Source organism: Salvelinus fontinalis, chromosome 8 (genome assembly GCF_029448725.1).
Source record: "Salvelinus fontinalis isolate EN_2023a chromosome 8, ASM2944872v1, whole genome shotgun sequence".
Lineage (NCBI taxonomy): Eukaryota > Metazoa > Chordata > Actinopteri > Salmoniformes > Salmonidae > Salvelinus > Salvelinus fontinalis.
Window position 1 is genome coordinate 15560333 of NC_074672.1, and position 19650 is coordinate 15579982.

The window sequence follows — 19650 nt, forward strand, 5'->3', positions numbered from 1 at the left end:
CTGTGCCGCCCCGGGCTGCTGGCTATGTCGCCTATACCTAAATCCGTCACTGCCTACAAGAATTGTCCCAGTAAACAAAAATTACGCTGAAAATATGTCTAAAATATGTATTTTTCCAGACGTTGAAGTTCGATTTAGGTTCTGAATGAAAGGTCAAAATATGTATTTTCCGGACATTGAAATCAGGTAAATTTTCATTTCTCAATGAAAGCTGAAAATATGTCATTTATAGACATCTATGTTTGGACCAAATCAAGGCTGGACCAGACTGGACTAAATGTGAAGCAAACATAGACTTTTATACTTTTACTCAAGTAGAATTTTACTGAATGACTTTTATTTGAGTCATTTTCTATTAAGGTATCTTTACTTTTACTCAAGTATGATAGTTGGAGACTTTTTCCACTGCTGGAAATTGGGTAACGGTGCATATGTATGCACCCAATGCAATTATGCAGTCCAGTCTGTCTAATACAGCGGTCTCCAAATCTTTCTAGAATGAGCTACTTAATTATTATTATTTTTATTATTTTTACATGTTGTGAGCTACAAAACTAGCTTTAAATAGGCACATTCTTCTCTTCCTGCAACTCTTCCCCAGGTACTTAGTGTACAATAGAAAGTCGTGCACTATATTTTCTGGCAATATACCTGGTAGAATAATGGTTAAAACAACTCGGAGGGTCCATGTCAATGCTTAAATCTGCATACCTTTTTCAGGGATGGGGGGGGATGAAAGAAATGTTTTATTTTGTATAATTCCCCTTTAATTGGGCATATAGCTAGTGAGGAATGTGCCATCTAATGTGTTGATAGCAGCAGCAGTACAGAGCCATTGCTCATTTCAGGGCTAAGTTAGCAAATGACAAATAATATATATAAATAACATACTTACTCATGATATACACTACTTCTGCCATGTAAGCCTAATTTGCAGTTAACGTTTAATTGAGAAGGTTTCTGGGAAAGTATTTCTGTCATCCCTCAAGATGGTTCAATTGGCTACACACAGTGATAGACAAATTGAGACCCCTGATCTAATACATCCACAGTGGGATTTCGACTGTTTGTATTTATTGTAAATATAATTCATTATTGTATTTTATTTTTAAGTTATGTAACACCATTACAACCTTGTTTAGCACTATTTAGTCCAAATATGCCATTATTCCACTCTTTTGATTAGTTTACATGGGGAACTTTTATTTTGAAGGCAAACCGCAAATTCCATGATTCTCACGAGCTTCAAGACCGCTGCCATCCAGGAAGTTCGCAAAATAAACGTTAATTTGCTGTTGCGAAACAGGCAGACAGAGTTGCCAGTTGAAGAAGTCGTAGCTAGACTACTTGAACATTAAGGTAAGACTATGAGTTTTCCTAATACTAAAACTGATCATTATTGGACATTGTTATAGAAGAAAAGTACGATGTACGCAAACACAGTAGCTAGCTAACGTTAATTAGCCATGCTAGCTAGCTCGCAGTCTCCAGTACCAGCTAGCTAACTTAGTTGTGCCTATATTTTATTATGAACACAGTGTGATTACGACAAGTGGATATTGAGAAAAATTCATCCGTAAAAGAGGGGATCAAACTTTACAGTACAGAGCAAACCAACCAATCCAGGAAAACGTGTGCTGCTGCTGCTTGTTACAGGAAACGAAGACGTCATGCAGCCCTCTAAAGACGTCTGTTGGTCCTTGACAATCTGGATGGTCCACCTTGCCTTCATGGTTCTCACTGTTCAAGGTAGGGTCATCTAGAAGCAGAACTCTATTTCTCCGAGTGCATGTTTTCATTCATTGGTTTGAAGCGTGTACCACATAGTTTCTAAACCCAGAGGCGCAACACTCCCGAGTCTTCCGGGAACGCTTGTCAAATAGACCAGGCCAGGGTTTGAGAAGGTAATGAGAAAAGTTGGGATACAAATTGGGGGAAACCAACATTAGTTTCCTATTGACCCCCATTGTAAAATCGGCAACTTGGTCGTCAATTATTTATTTTTGTTTTACAGAAATGACACAACATGTCGATAGGCTGCAGTGTTGTTCAGGAGTACATGAAGCCAGGTCAAAAATCCAAACCGATGGTTTGCAATGCTTCCATGCAGGGAAATAGAGCCAATGGAAAGACCCGAGGTAAAGTTGTTTTTAGATTCGGACATTCAACATACATTAGCCAAAATCCATTTTAAGTGGTAAAAATCAATAACTAATTCATTGATTGTCACAAACATAAAAATAGATATGGTTTAGTCTATAAATGACATTTTACAAACAACCTGTTTTGAATAAAATTTCCAGCTTTGATTTGATGGAAATGCAAATCTTTAAAATGCAATTAAAGCTGTATAAATCATTAACTAATTCACCGTTTGTCACAAACATCAAACTATGTAGGATTTATTCTATAAGTGTCTAGCATACTTTTACAGCCTTTTGTTTTGTGTAAAGGAAAACTAATAGTGAACCATAACATACACTACAGTTCAAAAGTTTGGGGTCACTTAGAAATGTCCTTGTTTGTGAAAGAAAAGCAACAAAAAAAGTCCCTTTAAAATAACATCAAATTGATCAGAAATACAGTGTAGACATTGTTAATGTTGTAAACGACTATTGTAGCTCGATACAGCTGAGTTTTAATGGAATGTCTACATAGGCGTACAGAGGCCCGTTATCAGCAACCATCACTCCTGTGTTCCAATGGCACATTGTGTTAGCTAATCCAAGTTTATAATTTTAAAAGGCTCATTGATCATTAGAAAACCCTTTGCAATTATGTTAGCACATTTAAACTGTTGTTCTGATTTAAAGAAGTAATACAACTGGCTTTTAGACCATTTGAGTATCTGGAGCATCAGCATTTATGGGTTCGATTACAGGCTCAAAATCGCCAGAAACAAAGCACTTCTTCAGAAACTCGTCAGTCTATTCTTGTTCCGAGAAATGAAGGCTATTCCATGCGAGAAATTGCCAAGAAACTGAAGATCTCGTACAACGCTGTGTACTACTCCCTTCACAGAACAGTGCAAACTGACCCCCCAAATCAGCTCTACATAATTCAGCAGGAAGGTGTGCAACTACCACACATTTATACCCATTATACCAGTAGAGAAACTACGTCACCTACATGGGTATTACCATATCCCTTTCGATTCACATTCCTTGCAGAAAGAACTATTTGCAAACCTTTTAAAACATCCAGAAAGACAGTGGTCTTAGAAAGGTATTTATACTTTAAAATACATATTTTATGTAGATGAAAGAATTCTGCCAGTGTTTTAATGTCCTAGTTTCATCTTTTTTTCTTTACCTCCAACTCTAAATATCCAAGTGAGACTATGAGGACCTTGGGGATCAGATTTACCATTATACCCATTGATCAAACATATAACAGACAGACACTGCTCAAAAGGAGTTGTCTGTGATCTCTAGACTCGCCACTTTATTAGGTTCACCACCCTATTCAAAAAAATAAATTGCTACATACACCAAGTCCCGTGGTCTTGGCTTGCTAGACACTAAAGCATGCAGAGAAGTATTCAGGTATTCTGTTACTGTTAGAACTTTAGAATGTGCAAAATGACAGCACAGTCTGATGGTCTTTTGTAAGTCAGAAAATTTCCAAAACGTGTACTGACTGTAATAACCTCCAACTGGACATAACGTGAACAGTCTAGCTCTTTCCCAGTTTCAGCAACAGTTTTGAATTCACGCTGTTCAAGATGCAAAGGGGGTTGTACCTAATAAAGTGACAACTGAATCTATAGACTTTCCAGAATGTGTTCTAGAAATACCCAGGGTATAAAATATTTGGCTTTAAGTGTTGAACAGTTGAATCTATTACCTCAGGAGATGGTACCGTTCATCTTGTCTGGAGATGACAAAGAAGAACTTCAACAAAGCCAAAGTAGAAAATGATTGGAAGGGCCCTCTTTCTTGTTAATTTAGAGACATGAATAAATGACTGTTGTGCCTTGTAACTACTTTAAAATGTGTTGCACTAAAAATGCAAACATTGAAAACATTGTACAACTTCATATAGAACAAATTGCACTTGAAATTAACATTTCTTTAAAGTTATTGCAAATAAATGCATAATGTCACTTTTCTGTGTATCACTGAATTAGTTACAGATTTTTTTCTGTCTTTAAAAGCAATATTTGAGATTTTATGTATTTATCAAATCGAAACTGGAATTTCTACTCCAAGCAAAGGCTGTAAAAGTACACTAGACATTTATAGAATAAATCATACCTTGTTTATGTCATCAGTGAAAACGCTATTGATTTATACCGTTTAAATGGAATTTTATAGATGCCATAGTTATGTATTTCTATCAAGTCAGCTTGAATTTCTTCTCAAAACAAAGGTTGTAAAACTATGTTAGACATTTATAGAATAAGTCATATCTAGTTTCATTTTGTGACAAGCGGTGAATTAGTTATTGATTGTCAAATGGCTTTTGGCGAATATCCGCTGAATGTCGAATGTGCGATTATAAAAACAACTTTACCTCGGTGTGAAAAGAAGCCAGTGGCTTCAGGCTATTTGGAGTGGGATATGTGGGGACGCTGTGTTCAAGTAGGATACACATACAGTGCATATCCCCGTTACTTTTCCCACATTTTGTTAGGTTAACCTTTTTCTAAAATAGATTAAATCGTTTTAAAAGTCTGCAGTAAGCCGATGGGGTAACCACTGGTTGTCTTCCCCACAGGCGCGCAGGGTCACAATGATGCATCTAATACCGACTGGGTCTATTGCTATTGGAGAAGCAGTTTTAGCATATCTTCATACTGTACTGTTTTTGCTTATACCACAGTTTTCAAACCTAGAGGCGCAATGCGTTTGTGACAATGTTTTTTGGGGTTAGTTATCAATACCTATCTGTGTCGTTTACAATGGGAGCAAAGGAAGCATAGTGGGCAAAGCCAAGCACGAGCTAGCGAGATCCTATTGGCTCATTATAGCATGTATTTGTATATTTCCGTTATGGAACGCCTCTGTGAAGTGCATCTGTGCACAAACTCAATTCAACCTTGCACTCCTTCTAAACAATGTCATTTTTTTTCAAACTTTGGCAAAGCTTCAAGTCTATCAAATTTAGTACAATGTGTTCGTAACAGATTATAGTTTTAGGAACATAAAAATGTATTGATCAGATGTTTCATTGATGAGAAAATGTGCAGAAAGTCAGCCCAGTTTCACTCCTCTGGCTTTCTGTCCGACTCCCACACGCTACCCCAAAACTGGTCCCGAACCCAACCACAGTCCTGCAATGTTATTTTAGGTGTTCAGTACCAGTCAAGTTTTAGAACACCTATGCATTCAATGGGATTTCTTTATTTGTATTATTTTCTACATTGTAAATGAATAGTGAAGACATCAAAACTATGAAATAACACATATGGAATCATGTGACCAATTTAAAAATAAGTAAATATATGTTTTATATTTGAGATTCTTCAAATAGCCACCCTTTGCCTTGATGACAGCTTTGCACACTCTTGGCATTCTCTCAACCAGCTTCATGGGGTAGTCACCTGAAATGCATTTCAATTAACAGGTGTGCCTTGTTCATTTTGTGAAATGTATTTTCTTAATGCGTTTGAGCCAATCAGTTGTGTTGTGACAAGGTAGCGGTGGTATACAGAAGATAGACCTATTTGGTAAAAGACCAAGTCCATATTATGGCAAGAACAGCTCAGATAAGCAAAGAGAAACGACAGTCCATCATTACTTTAAGACATGCAAAGAAACCACTGTTAAAGGACACCAATAAAGAAACACGCGCAATGGACATTAAACCGGTTGAAATCTGTCCTTTGGTCTGATGAGTCCAAATTTGAGATTTTTGGGTCCAACTGCCGTGTCTTTTTTTCACCTTTATTTAACCAGGTAGGCAAATTGAGAACACGTTCTCATTTACAATTGCGACCTGGCCAAGATAAAGCAAAGCAGTTCGACACATACAACAACACATAGTTACACATGGAGTAAAACAAACATACAGTCAATAATACAGTGAAAAATAAGTCTATATACAATATGAGCAAGTGAGGTGAGATAAGGGAGGTGAAGGCAAACAAAATATATATATAAATAAATAAAAATATAAAAAGGCCATGGTGGCGAAGTGAATACAATATAGCAAGTAAAAAATAACACTGGAATGGTTGGTTTGCAGTGGAAGAAGGTGCAAAGTAGAGATAGAAATAATGGGGTGCAAAGGAGCAAAATAAATAAATACAGTAGGTAAAGAGGTAGTTGTTTGGGCTAAATTATAGATGGGCTATGTACAGGTCCAGTAATCAATGAGCTGCTCTGACAGCTGGTGCTTAAAGCTAGTGAGGGAGATAAGTGTTTCCAGTTTCAGAGATTTTTGTAGTTCGTTCCAGTCATTGGCAGCAGAGAACTGGAAGGAGAGGCCGCCAAAGGAATAATTGGTTTTGGGGGTGACCAGAGAGATATACCTGCTGGAGCGCGTGCTACGGGTGGGCGCAGAGTAGGTGAACGGATGTGAGACGCAGAGTAGGTGAACGGATGATCTTTGCATGTGTGTTTCCCACCATGAAGCATGGAGGAGGTGTGATGGTGCATGAAGCATGGTGGGCGTGCTTTGCGGGTGACACGGTCTGTGATTTATTTAGAATTCAAGGGACACTTCAACAGCATGGCTACCACAGCATTCTGCAGCGACACGCCATCCCATCTCGTTTGCGCTTATTTTGTATTTTTTATTTAACCTTTATTTAACTAGGCAAGCTTAGCCTCTACAGAGTACCTAACCCGGATCCGGGAGCACCCCCCACCCCCCCACACTGATTAGCATCGCTAGCATAGCGTCACAATTAAATAGTAGCATCTAAATATCATTAAATCACAAGTCCAAGACACCCAATGAAAGACACAGATCTTGTGAATAAAACCACCATTTCAGATTTTTTAAATGTTTTACAGGGAAGACACAATGTAAATCTATTAGCTAAACACGTTAGCAAAAGACACCATTTTCTTACTCCAACAGTTTCTTACTCCATCAGGTGCTATCACCAATTCGGCTAAACTAAGATATTGATAGCCACTAACCAACAAACAAATTCATAAGATGACAGTCTGATAACATATTTATGGTATAGCATAGTTTTTTTTTTTAAATGTGCATTTTTCAGGTATAAATCACAGTTCTACATTGCAGCTGCAATCTGATATAGTGCTGATGCAGCTAGAACAATTACAGAGACCAACGTTATATAACTAATTACTTGTCTTAAAACATTTCAGAAAAAATACACAGCGTACAGATATTGAAAGCCCAACATCTGGTGAATCCAAACAATATTTCAGATTTATTAAATGTTTTATAGCGAAAACAAAATGTAGCGCTAATTTAGCATAGCCACCCCAGCCAGAACCAGTTGGGCGCGCCCGACCAGTTCACATGCACGACAGATATATGAAATAACATCGTAAATTGGGTCTTACTATTGCTGATCTTTCATCAGAATGTTGATCAAGGTGTCCTTAGTCCTGATGAGTCGTTCAATCCATTCACAATGGCAACTTTCCCTCTTCATTTAGCCTGGGTACTGGTCGACTGGCACGGTCCCTGTCCAAAGTTAAAAAACTCACAGAACGGAACACGGCAAAACTCCCGAAAAAATTCAAATAATCTGATTAAACTATATTGAAAAAACATACATTACGATGATATGGTCACATGTATCAAACAAACTTCGAGACGGAGATAGTTTTCATCCGTAACGTCAGCATAACAAAAGACAATTGCACCTCTAAAACGCGCGTTTCAGAAAACCGGAAGTTGTCGGTCACGCTAAAGAAATAGGTCTTATTTCACGTCAGTACAAGATAAACAAAAAATTTCTCCTCTGACGTCTTCCTGACACCCAGAGGAAGACGAAGGAAGTGTGTTTCGGGTCATAGGTGGCGTGACCATATATAGGCAGAGCGTTGAAGCGAGCATACACATCTTGCAATCTTCTTCTGGCTCAGGGAAAGTGCTGTCAAATGACCTGTGTTTCACTCAGAGACAAAATTGAAACGGATTTAGAAACCATAGCTTGTTTTCTATCCAATGGTATATGGTTATATGCATATAGTAACAGCAATAATTGAATAAGAGGCAGTTTAATCTGTAGAGGCAATTATGCTAATGTGAAAACAGCACCCCCTGTATTCTCAAGAAGTTAGTGGGACTATCAATCAATCAAGTTTATTTTATATAGCCCTTCGTACATCAGCTAATATCTCGAAGTGCTGTACAGAGACCCAGCCTAAAACCCCAAACAGCTAGAATGCAGGTGTAGAATCACGGTGGCTAGGAAAAACTCCCTAGAAAGGCCAAAACCTAGGAAGAAACCTAGAGAGGATGTCCTGTAGGATTTCCTTATGTCCTGTAGCACCCCCAATAGAAGTATAAAGAGGAGTTCGTATCCATTTGTTTTTCAACAGGACAATGACCCAAAACACACCTCCGGGCTGTGTAAGGGTTATTTGACCAAGGAGAGTAATGGAGACTGTATCAGATGACTTGGCCTCCACATTCATCTGACCTCAACCCAATAGAGATGGTTTGGGATGAGTTAGACTGCAGAGTGAAGGAAAAGCCAACAAGTGCTCAGCATATGTGGGAACTCCTTCAAGACTGTTGGAAAAGCATTCCAGGTGAAGCTGGTTGAGAGAATACCAAGTGGGTGCAAAGCTGTCATCAAGGCGAAGAGTGGTTACTTTGAAGAATCTCAAATATAAAATATTTTTATAAAATTAAACTTTCTTCTTTCGCATACTCAGGTGGCCTATTTTAGGACGCAAATATGGGTATTCAGACACGGCCAGTGTCTACTGGTGTCCTAGCTAGCTTCTTCTGCAGGGTTTATCAGTGGTTGGCACCCAACGTTATGTCCTGTAGCACCCCCAATAGAAGTATAAAGAGGAGTTCGTACAGAAATGCCCACATGCAGGAACGCCCTTACTTGTGAGCCGCAATTACGCCCTTCTCGACCGGGTTAGAAATATGGCAAGTCTGTGAAGTGAAAAATTCGAAAGGCAACCTAGATTCGAGCCAATGTGTTTATATAGCTGAGCCTGTCATTACTACAACCGTGTGACACTGACACGTTAACATTTTTTGTTAGACTAACTTTATATGGAATAGGAGTGCCTTTTCAGTTGACGACATGCGCAGTTCAGCGCGACGCGACTGGTAGACCAGACGACGCGTTTCTTCGCGTGAGCTATACTAGATAACGTTGCCATGACATAGCATTTTTTAAAACCTTTTATTTAACTTTGCAAGTCAGTTAAGAACAACTTACAATGACGGCCTACACCGGCCAAACCCGGACGACGCTGGGCCAATTGTACGACGCACTATGGCACTCCCAATCCCGACCGGTTGTGGTACAGCCTGTATATCTTCATACTGTACTGTCTTTGCTTATACCATCTATGGTTTGAAGCATTGGCTCACGTCAGATTGTGCGACGGCCGTCTACACTGATAGTATACTGAAATTATATCGAATAACACACATTAGTTTTCATTATAGTTAATGTTCTGATTAGTGTGCCGAATTCTGCAGCACAGCTGACGGTTCTAGCTGCGACGTCATCGCGTTGGCCAAGTTTTACAACGTAGTGAGACAGTGCCAGTTGTCAGTCAGATGCATGGTGATTTCTTAGAACAGTCCCGTATCTTTAGTGGCATACAACTTCATCAACAAGCTGGCAAACTAGCTACCGTAATGGCATTCAAACAAGCTAGCACAAGGCTACTAGCTGGGGCAAGAGGAGCTGATCAAGCATGTCTTTCCGTAGGAGCCAGCAAAGATGGTTCACTCAGGCTGTTTTACATTTGGAAAAAAACTCTGGTCTACTTAACGGGGTGGCTCTCCTATAGACACCACTGCACGAGTAACTGAGTCTGATCTAATTAGTTCATTTGCCTTTAATTGAACCAGAAAAAAAACAGAGTGGGGTGTCTCGCTTCCACTTCCGTCTCTGGTAACCAGTGCTTTACATCTGCGTGATTTTCAAAACTAAGAACTAGTGTTTGGAGAATGAGCAAAATCTCAATTTTAAGAGATGCTGCTTTCAAGACAGCTCAAAACTAACATTTTCGACTTGGAAACCCACTGTAGAAAAATGAGCTCAGAGCTTCCCACTTGGAAAATATCAGAATCGACCAATGGGAAGCTTTACGCAGAACACGTACGTAAATGTTAACCCTTCGAGTGTCTGAGTTGTCTTGAAAGCACCATGAGTTTCACGTTTAGTTAGACACATGGCTCCTGGCAACTGCGTGTCGGGTTAGAATGAGGCCATCTGACGTGAGACAATGTGGGTTTTGAAGGTGTTGTCTCCAGTATTTGTCCACCTTGGTCATTCAATTTTGTCTCCTTTGTTTTCAGGTCAAGACTGCTCCAAACCCATACCGTTAGAAGGGTCAAACATGGTTCTTAAATCAACTCAAGAGACATTTGGAGATGGAACAAAAGCAACTTTTGAGTGTGCAATTGGATATGTCAGTGCAGGAGGGTCTCCATCAGTCACCTGTACTGCTGGCGTGTGGAGTACAGTGAAACTGACATGCGAATGTAATTCCAATAATTGTATTTTTTATTGTGCTAAAACGTTCGGCCATATTCCTGTAAATGTTTTTAGTAATAAAAAAAATAGTCTCCCACTCCTATATAAGCTCCCAGTTATTTATTGGGTAAACCACCAATGTTTCAGTATCACTGCCCTCTTCAGGGTAATATCATGAATGCTTGAACCAGGGCTGCGTTCAGTAAATGTTTACATTCTGGAGCGTTCAATTAAACGGAAACGGTGCTGTACGGAACGACCTGTTGAAAAACGTGGAGGGGTTGGGGAGCCTTGTCATCGTGGCTCTGTCCTTTTTAAATACGTCACTCATTGCTTCAAGCCACACCTCGCCACACGGGAGCAAATGTACCTCAAAGTCTGTTCCAGAGCGATTTGGGGAAACGTGTCGTTCAGCACAAACCGTTCTGCAGTGTAGCAACCGTTCAAGCGAACTGAACGCACCTCAGGTTATGTAGACAAACCGTTTGTGCAACCAATGACAGTAGTGAGGTGTGTCATAATAAAAATGTCCCTGTTAGTGGTGTCATCTCATGCAAGACACATGGAGGAATCCATCTCCTCACCTGTCCATGTGGGAAAACCCATGTAGGACAAAGGTGGGAAAAATTAAAACAAGGCATAGCCGAACACCGCAGCTCAATCAGGTGTAAGAACACTGACTATCCAGTAGCAGCCCACTCTGTTGAAGCTAACCATCCTATCTCTTTCATCAAATACAGAATGGCATCGAGCATGTTACCCTACCAAGGAGAGGCGGTAACATTGAGACCCTACTACTACAGAGGGAGGCCTCTTGGATCTCCTATACAAAAAGACGGCAAGACGGAGCTGCTCTTCCTCCCGGGGAAGGACTGTCCGTTCCATGATCTCGCCATCACGGTTGACAACTCCATTGTGTCCTCCTCCCAGAGCGCTAAGAACCTTGGCGTGATCCTGGACAACACCCTGTCGTTCTCCACCAACATCAAGGCGGTGGCCCGTTCCTGTAGGTTCATGCTCTACAACATCCGCAGAGTACGACCCTGCCTCACACAGGAAGCGGCGCAGGTCCTAATCCAGGCACTTGTCATCTCCCGTCTGGATTACTGCAACTCGCTGTTGGCTGGGCTCCCTGCCTGTGCCATTAAACCCCTACAACTCATCCAGAACGCCGCAGCCCGGCTGGTGTTCAACCTTCCCAAGTTCTCTCACGTCACCCCGCTCCTCCGCTCTCTCCACTGGCTTCCAGTTGAAGCTCGCATCCGCTACAAGACCATGGTGCTTGCCTACGGAGCTGTGAGGGGAACGGCACCTCAGTACCTTCAGGCTCTGATCAGGCCCTACACCCAAACAAGGGCACTGCGTTCATCCACCTCTGGCCTGCTCGCCTCCCTACCACTGAGGAAGTACAGTTCCCGCTCAGCCCAGTCAAAACTGTTCGCTGCTCTGGCACCCCAATGGTGGAACAAACTCCCTCACGATGCCAGGACAGCGGAGTCAATCACCACCTTCCGGAGACACCTGAAACCCCACCTCTTCAAGGAATACCTAGGATAAAGCAATCCTTCTGCCCCCCCCCCCCCCCCCCCCCCTTAAAAGATCTAGATGCACTATTGTAAAGTGGCTGTTCCACTGGATGTCATAAGGTGAATGCACCAATTTGTAAGTCGCTCTGGATAAGAGCGTCTGCTAAATGACTTAAATGTAAATGTAAATGTAAAATACTAGTGGTCTGAATGTTGACTTGGACCTCAGGCCCTTTTCTATAAACAAGTCCCCCTTTTTTTATGACCAGGTCTGCTAAATGAACATGTTCTTTCCACAGCTTATCAGCGTGCAGCCAGATGTTTCCTTGTAGAGATGCTTATTATGCATCGCGTTTGAACCAAAGGATTGCATGTAACTAAGATGAAATTAATTGGAAACAATTAAATATATATGAAATAGTAATGCATTTTCATGTTAATAGTATGTACAATCTCTAATCATGTTGTAATATGATGAAAACAATAGCCTAATATATTTAACATGCTGTAAACTATTGTCTTTTAACAGTAACTTTTTCATCCTCACCACCCTAATTACTATGACATATTCCTCACTAGTCAATGGTTGCATTAATTGCACTGGTTGTTTATATAACCTGGTTCAAGCATTCATGATATTACCCTGAAGAAGGCACAGTGATGCAGAAAGTTGGTGGTTTACCCAATAAATAACTGGGAGCTTGTGTATACAGTGTGCAACTCTCTTATTTATTTTTATAGCCTATAGTTTACTCACCGTTAGTCAGCACCTCCTCTAACTCTTTTGGGTATGCACCAGCTCATGCTTTTCACTAAACAGTTTTTACCCACCCACTCACAACTTGATATATTCATTGCCCATTCATAAAACTCACTGAAAAAGTAGCCTAGCCTGGAATCTGGACCTGTTTTGTTTCAACATTCCACTCCTTGCCACTCCATGTCATGTTTGGCATATGACACAGAGTGGCAAGGAGTGGGATGTTGGCACAAAACAGGTCAGGCTAGCCTACATTTCCTCCGTACATGACTATTTTTCTTTATGGTTGTTTCAGTAAGGCCGTGTGGCTCACCAGGAGAAGTGCTAAACGGCCGATATAATCTCTCGGGGGTTCTGTTTGGCGCCAGGGCTGTTGCTTTCTGTGACACTGGGTCAGTACAAGGCTATTTGCCTCATGTCTCTCTGTCTCTGTCTCTCTGTGTCTCTCATAGGGCTGATCCATAGAGAGCGCACTCATCTTTGTATCTGTGCCATTATAGCATCTGTGACCCCTACGTTTTAAAGTTGTCCATTTTTATTCTTCTTCACTGGGCTCCTAACTCATAGCAATCCCCACCCAGTTGGCTATTTTAAAATGCTGGAAGCCCTATTAGCAATGTCCATGATGAGTCTATCTTCATGGGCTGAACTAAGTGCTTTAACATGTCAACTGTCATGCTTCACAAAGCAGTAAATTTGTAGGCCTAATTTTATTATTTCCAGGTAGGCCTTAATCAAACTTCCCCCCTAAAAGCTGAAGGAAATGTTTAATGTTTAGCCTATGATCTTCCCTTACTATCTTGCTTGAGATCAGAGTTGTTTCTGTTGTAACCCTTGCTATCCTAAAAGCAATGCTCCAAATACTGTCTAATCATTCACTTTTTCAGCTATACACTTGTGGGCAGCGGTGTAAGGAACTGTTTGGTTGGAGGCTGGGATGGCAGAGTTCCTGTATGTGAAGGTTAGTCATCTGAAGGAGCATGTCAAGTGAAAATAACAATAACTGTAACGGTTCTATGCTTGTGCCTAGATCAAAATGGTTCATAACTGCTGTTGTGTTCTACTCTGCAGTGGTGAAGTGTGGAAAGCCCCCCACCATTGTCAACGGTGGACCTGTTATCCCACCTGAAGACGAGTACAGCTATAGAAGTGTTGTGGAATATAGCTGTGAGAAGGAATTCACTCTGTCTGGAACTAAATCCATAGTCTGTGAAAAGGACGGAGAATTCCAGCCAGCTCCACCTGAGTGTAAAAGTACGTTGAAAGCTTGCCTTTGTACCCCCCTTCTGTTTTAAACAGTCACAATTATGGTTGTTAACAAAACATAACTGTTCGTATGAACTGTTCACACTGATAAGATATTGTAATCAGATTACAGATACTTTTGAAAACTAGATTACTTTTTGGATTATTTGACTTCAGAAAGGATTCAACACCTTTCTGTTTTTTCAATGACATTCAATTCAGCTTTGAAAAATGGAGCAATTTTTAAGTTTGTTCCACCAGAGTGAGTCTGACCACATGTCATAGACCACTATGATGACACCCCAAATGCGTTTGATGAATCCTTTGTCTACTTCTAATGCCTCTTAAAGGGAAAGTAATCAGATTACATTACTCCACCTCACAATCATGAGCACGGTCAGGGTCCAGATGACCTCATTTAAAAAATAAATTACAAAAATATCACTATCTAGCCTGATAAACGTTTTTTTTTAACATAAGCAGAGATGTGCGTGAGACATTTAAGTGAAAATGTCCTCGACGCCGGTGTTTGAAGAATATATTGGCATGGATGTTGTTCGTTTTCGTCGAGTGCTGGCAAACCGAGCCAATATATCCTCCAAACACCGGCGTCGAGGGCATTATCACTTTTATACAAGTTACCAACATATTCAAATAATGATTGACATATTTTCATACGTTTTTTAATTAAAATTGTATTAATTTATTCATACTATTTCATCCTTCCACAATATATATTCCTGACACAAATGTAGGATTGCTAGAGACGCAACCCAGTCATTCAGTCTTTTGCTCTGTATCTATGGACGCGACCCAGTCGTTCGTTCTAAATGCCATACTGGCTGGCAATGGTCTTATCCCTTGCTTGCTAGCTAGCCAATTACGGCTAACTTAGCCACGTCAAAGTGGAGCCAGAATAACAGCAAAGCATTTGCATTTGTTTAAGCTGTTTTCTAGTTAGCTTTATTTGAATACATCTATAACAATGAGCTTTGTCAGGACACTGAAGAAAGACAATCCATGACATTAATTTGAGGTGACTTTAATAAACAAAACCATACTCTTTGTTATCCACCACAGCTGACATAGCTATAGCTACTTATTGCATGTCACATTTATCTGTACATTCACCTGGATGGTTAAAATGTCTGTCGGAGTCTGTGCTACTACGTCTGCTGCCTTGCTTCAGCCTTTTGGGTGTTGATGGTGCTGCAGTATTCTCTTTGTTTTCGGCCAGGATGTTGCTCGAGTGTTTTCTGTCGGTAAGGGATGCCAGTAGCTATGGAGAGAACCTTCGCACCGATGCCCACTCACTGACATAATCTCCCTTGCTTCTAAACCAGCACTGGCCAGTTTCTGGACTGTCGTGGTCCTGATGCTGTGATTTGTGTATGTAGTTGTTCCTGCTGCCCTGCAGATCTTGGGGGGAAGTGCTGCCAGATAGTTTGCGCCCATCGGCTCTGACATGTACCAGATCGAGTCCCCGATACACCCTCCTCTCCTTGGGTGGAGATAAAATACAATACATGCGTTATCCAGGCATTTCGATAGATATTTCTCTAGTCATGCCACCGGGCGTAGTGGGTTCCCTGGCTGCTCGAACATGAATCCCCTCTTGGACTCCCAGCCCCTCTCCCTTGGGTCCAGATGATTGTTTGTGGCCTCGTTATATGCGAGAGTGGTGTATCTGAGAGAGAGAATGCGTTATTGTTATTGTTTTCCAGTAGCCTAATTACGAGTGCAGCAGAATTAACCCAAACAGACTATCAACAACATACCGTTCTCGTCTGTTTTCACGAGGAATGAGTTGGGCTTTAGTTGTCTGTTTTCCTCTTCTACCCCAGATGTAACTGGAGGTCGAACCACACTTTTTTTGAACCAAACCCCCTGGTGTACCGGCATTCAGAGCCTGGGAGTTTTGGAACAGGGCCATGTCCTTATCGGTGTTTTGAGGGTAGCTGTTTTGATATTTTCCTTGCTGCCTTAGTTGTTTGATGTTGCCCAGAAATACATGGTTAAATATTGTAAATTCAGTGTCCTTCATAAGGCACCAGCTGCGACCGATGGGTGGGTCATTTACAAACCGGTTGAGCCCATTACGGAGTGCCAGGTAGCTACTTATGCTGTACTGCTCCCCCTTCCCATTTCGTACATTTCCATAAAACTGTCGGAAAATGATGTTAAACTCTTCCTTGGTGACAGTTTTGAAGTCAACAACTTTTTTCTTCTCTGCTAGTCCTCGAAGCAACGCACAGCCCAGTTTGTATTCTTAACTGTTTTTTTTTCGTTGCAGCTTTTCTCTAGGTCATTCAATGCAGTATCCCCCAAATCTGCATGCCTGGGTATTTTTGCCATCTCTTTTTCTGATTTATCAATAGTCTTGCTGACAAAAATATCCAAAAGAAATGTTCCACTCATCCATTTTAGTTTTGGCAACAAAGTTTCGATTTAGCCAGTCAACTGGAAAAAGTTGTGTATGTTGCTATGACAACCAGCTCAAATAGCTGTCTGTCTCGTTCGGACACATTCACTTTATATGGGACGATGGTGATCGCAATTCAATATTGAGAAAGTTTTGAGAGACAGACGGTAAGGTTTTTACCTCTCTGCTGTTGAAAACCAAATGCTAGTCTAAAAGAAATGGGAGATAATGTCTAGATGCTTTTTAAGTTTTAAAATCAAATTTTATTCGTCACATGCACCGAATTCAACAGGTGTAGACCTTACAGTGAAATGCTTACTTATGTCTTGTCTTTACTATCATTAAATGTGAAGACTTATTTTTATCAAATCAGTTTTCTATGTGTAATTATTATTACATGATTAATCTGATCAGAAACTTTAATCAACTAGGAAGTCGGGGCACCACAGGAAATTTTTTGTCCTTATATCGACTCTTCACATTTTCATATCTTATCGAGTACAGTCTTCTATTAATGATTATTAATCTTTACCTTCCATCAGTCTCATTCCAAACGTTGTAAAATTCTTGGTTATGTGCACAAACCCTTGGTTATGTGCACAAACCCTAGTATAAATTATGAATCAACGATATACAAATTGGCTTATTTATTTACTAACTAAATAATCACAGAAATACATAAACGCACACAATTAGTTCATACATCGTGTTGCTACATTGTACAAAGAAAAGTCCCTAGCGGGCGAAACCAATATGTTGGCTTGGTAAACAAATAATAGGGGCAGTGTGGCAGTTCAAGAGCGGGAAACTCATAGAGGATTACTACACTCATAGAAATTGCTAATACTTTACATGAACGATGACCGCTCATTCGAAAATAAATTGCAATTGACATATTTACACGTATTTCTTGCTGTCTCTCTCTGTGGTCGCCGGTCCATCTGCTGGAGAGAGTCGACAAAAGTCTCTGCTTGTGTTTCCCCGAAAATTGGTCTGTCTTTTGTGGTTGTAGGTGGTTAGAATGCATACTTCAGTGTACCATTCATAAATGTTCTCATAGAATAGATGCTTCGGCGGTTGTTAGTATTCTTGTTCTCGACTTGCGTCATTTTTAGCAGCAGACTAGTAATTATACGTCTAAAATTTGCTCTTATTCTGTAGGGAACGATAGTTTCAGAGTTGAACCACTTCTAGCCGTGTAGCCAATGCTTCACATGGTATAGTCTTGTCCTTTGGTAGAGTTGTAGTTTATACCACTTCACACACCAGCATCACCTAGCATGTTTTAGTCTTAGAAATTCAACCATATGCAACTTTAGCTTACACCGGGGTTTCCATGGTCTGGTGTGAATTTCATCAGGAGTGGGTTTTATACATTTTAGTAGAAAATTGTGGTTCTGTGACGCCGACGTAATGTCTATGCTCACGTGGGCCATGATCTACACTCAGAAAGGGCCACGTCATGACTCTTACAAGCCCTTAACCAACAAAGTTAAGAAATATGTTAAGTAGAAAAATAAAAGTAACAAATAAATAAACAGTAGCAGTAAAATAACAATAGCAAGGCTATATACAGAAGGTACCAGTACAAAGTCAATGTGCGGGGGCACCGGTTAGTCGAGGTAATTGAGATATGTACATGCAGGTAGAGTTAAAGTGACCATGCCAAGATAATAAACAGAGTAGCAGCAGCGTAAAGAGGTCTGGGTAGCCCTTTGATTAGCTGTTCAGGACCTAGACTTGGCGCTCAGGTACCACTTGCCATGCAAGTGGCAGAGAGAACAGTCTATGACTAGGGTGGCTGGCGTCTATTAACATTTTTAGGGCCTTCCTCTGACACCGCCTTGTATAGAGGTCCTGTATGGCAGGAAGCTTGGCCCCAGTGATGTACTGGCCGTACGCACTACCTTCTATTGTACCTTGCGGTTGGAGGCCGAGCAGTTACCATACCAGGCAGTGATGCAACCGGTCAGGATGCTCTCGATGGTGCAGAACCTTTTGAAGATCTGAGGACCCATGCCAAATCTTTTCAGTCTCCTGAGGGGGAATAGACTTTGTTGTGCCCTCTTCACGATTGTCTTGGTGTTCTTGGACCATGTTAGTTTTTTGGTGATGTGTACACCAAGGAACTTGAAGCTCTCAACCTGCTCCAATGCAGCCCCGTCGATGAGAGTGGAGGTGTGCATGGTTCTCCTTTTCCTGTAGTCCACAATCATCTCCTTAGTCTTGATCACGTTGAGGGAGAGGTTGTTGTCCTAGCACCACACAGCCAGGTCTCTGACCTCCTCCCTATAGGCTGTCTCATCGTTGTTGGTGATCAAGCCTACCACTGTTGTCATCAGCAAACGTGATGATGGTGTTGGAGTCGTGCCTCCCATGCAGTCATGAGTGAACAGGGAGTACGGAGGGGACTGAGCACGCACCCCTGAGGGGCCCAGTTTTGAGGATCAGCATGGCGGATGTGTTGTTACCTACCCTTACCGCCTAGGGGCAGCCTGTCAGGAAGTCTAGGATCCAGTTGCAGAGGGAGGTGTTTAGTCCCAGGGTTCTTAGCTTAGTGATGAGCTATGAGGGCACTATGGTGTTGAACGCTGAGCTGTAGTCAATGAATAGCATTCTCACGTAGGTGTTCCTTTTGTCCAGGTGGGAAAGGGCAGTGTTGAGTGCAATAGAGATTGCGTCATCTGTGGATCTGTTGGGGTGGTATGCAAATTGGAGTGGGTCTAGGGTTTCTGGGATAATGGTGTTGTGTGCCATGATCAGCCTATTAAAGCACTTCATGGCTACAGACATGAGTGCTACGGGTTGGTAGTCATTCATGCAGGTTACCTTAGTGTTCTTGGGCACAGCGACTATTGTGGTCTGCTTGAAACATGTTGGTATTACAGACTCCGTCAGGGACAGGTTGAAAATGTCAGTGAAGACACTTTTTTTTATTTCTTATTTAATCTTTATTTAACTAGGGAAAGTCAGTCTTATTTTCAATGACCGCCTACACTGGCCAAACCCCCGGACGAATCTGGGCAAATTGGGCGGCGCACTATCTCAATCATGGCCGGTTGTGGTACAGCCTGGATTAAAACCAGGG

The 19650-nt window shown here is 41.2% G+C and overlaps 1 protein-coding gene across 3 annotated transcripts in view; it reads left to right on the top strand.

Annotated features, from left to right (window-relative positions):
* Nucleotides 1–1213: 1213 nt before the first annotated feature.
* The window catches only part of LOC129860685 (membrane cofactor protein-like), a 32735-nt gene continuing 14298 nt past the window's right edge, over nucleotides 1214–19650 (top strand). For all 3 annotated transcript variants that reach the window (XM_055931338.1, XM_055931340.1, XM_055931339.1), the window contains exons 1-6: nucleotides 1214–1359; nucleotides 1657–1749; nucleotides 10432–10617; nucleotides 13191–13287; nucleotides 13783–13856; nucleotides 13967–14149. In XM_055931338.1, the coding sequence (XP_055787313.1) occupies nucleotides 1671–1749; nucleotides 10432–10617; nucleotides 13191–13287; nucleotides 13783–13856; nucleotides 13967–14149 (619 nt within the window). In that variant the 5' untranslated portion in view covers nucleotides 1214–1359; nucleotides 1657–1670. The remainder of the gene's footprint in view (nucleotides 1360–1656; nucleotides 1750–10431; nucleotides 10618–13190; nucleotides 13288–13782; nucleotides 13857–13966; nucleotides 14150–19650) is intronic.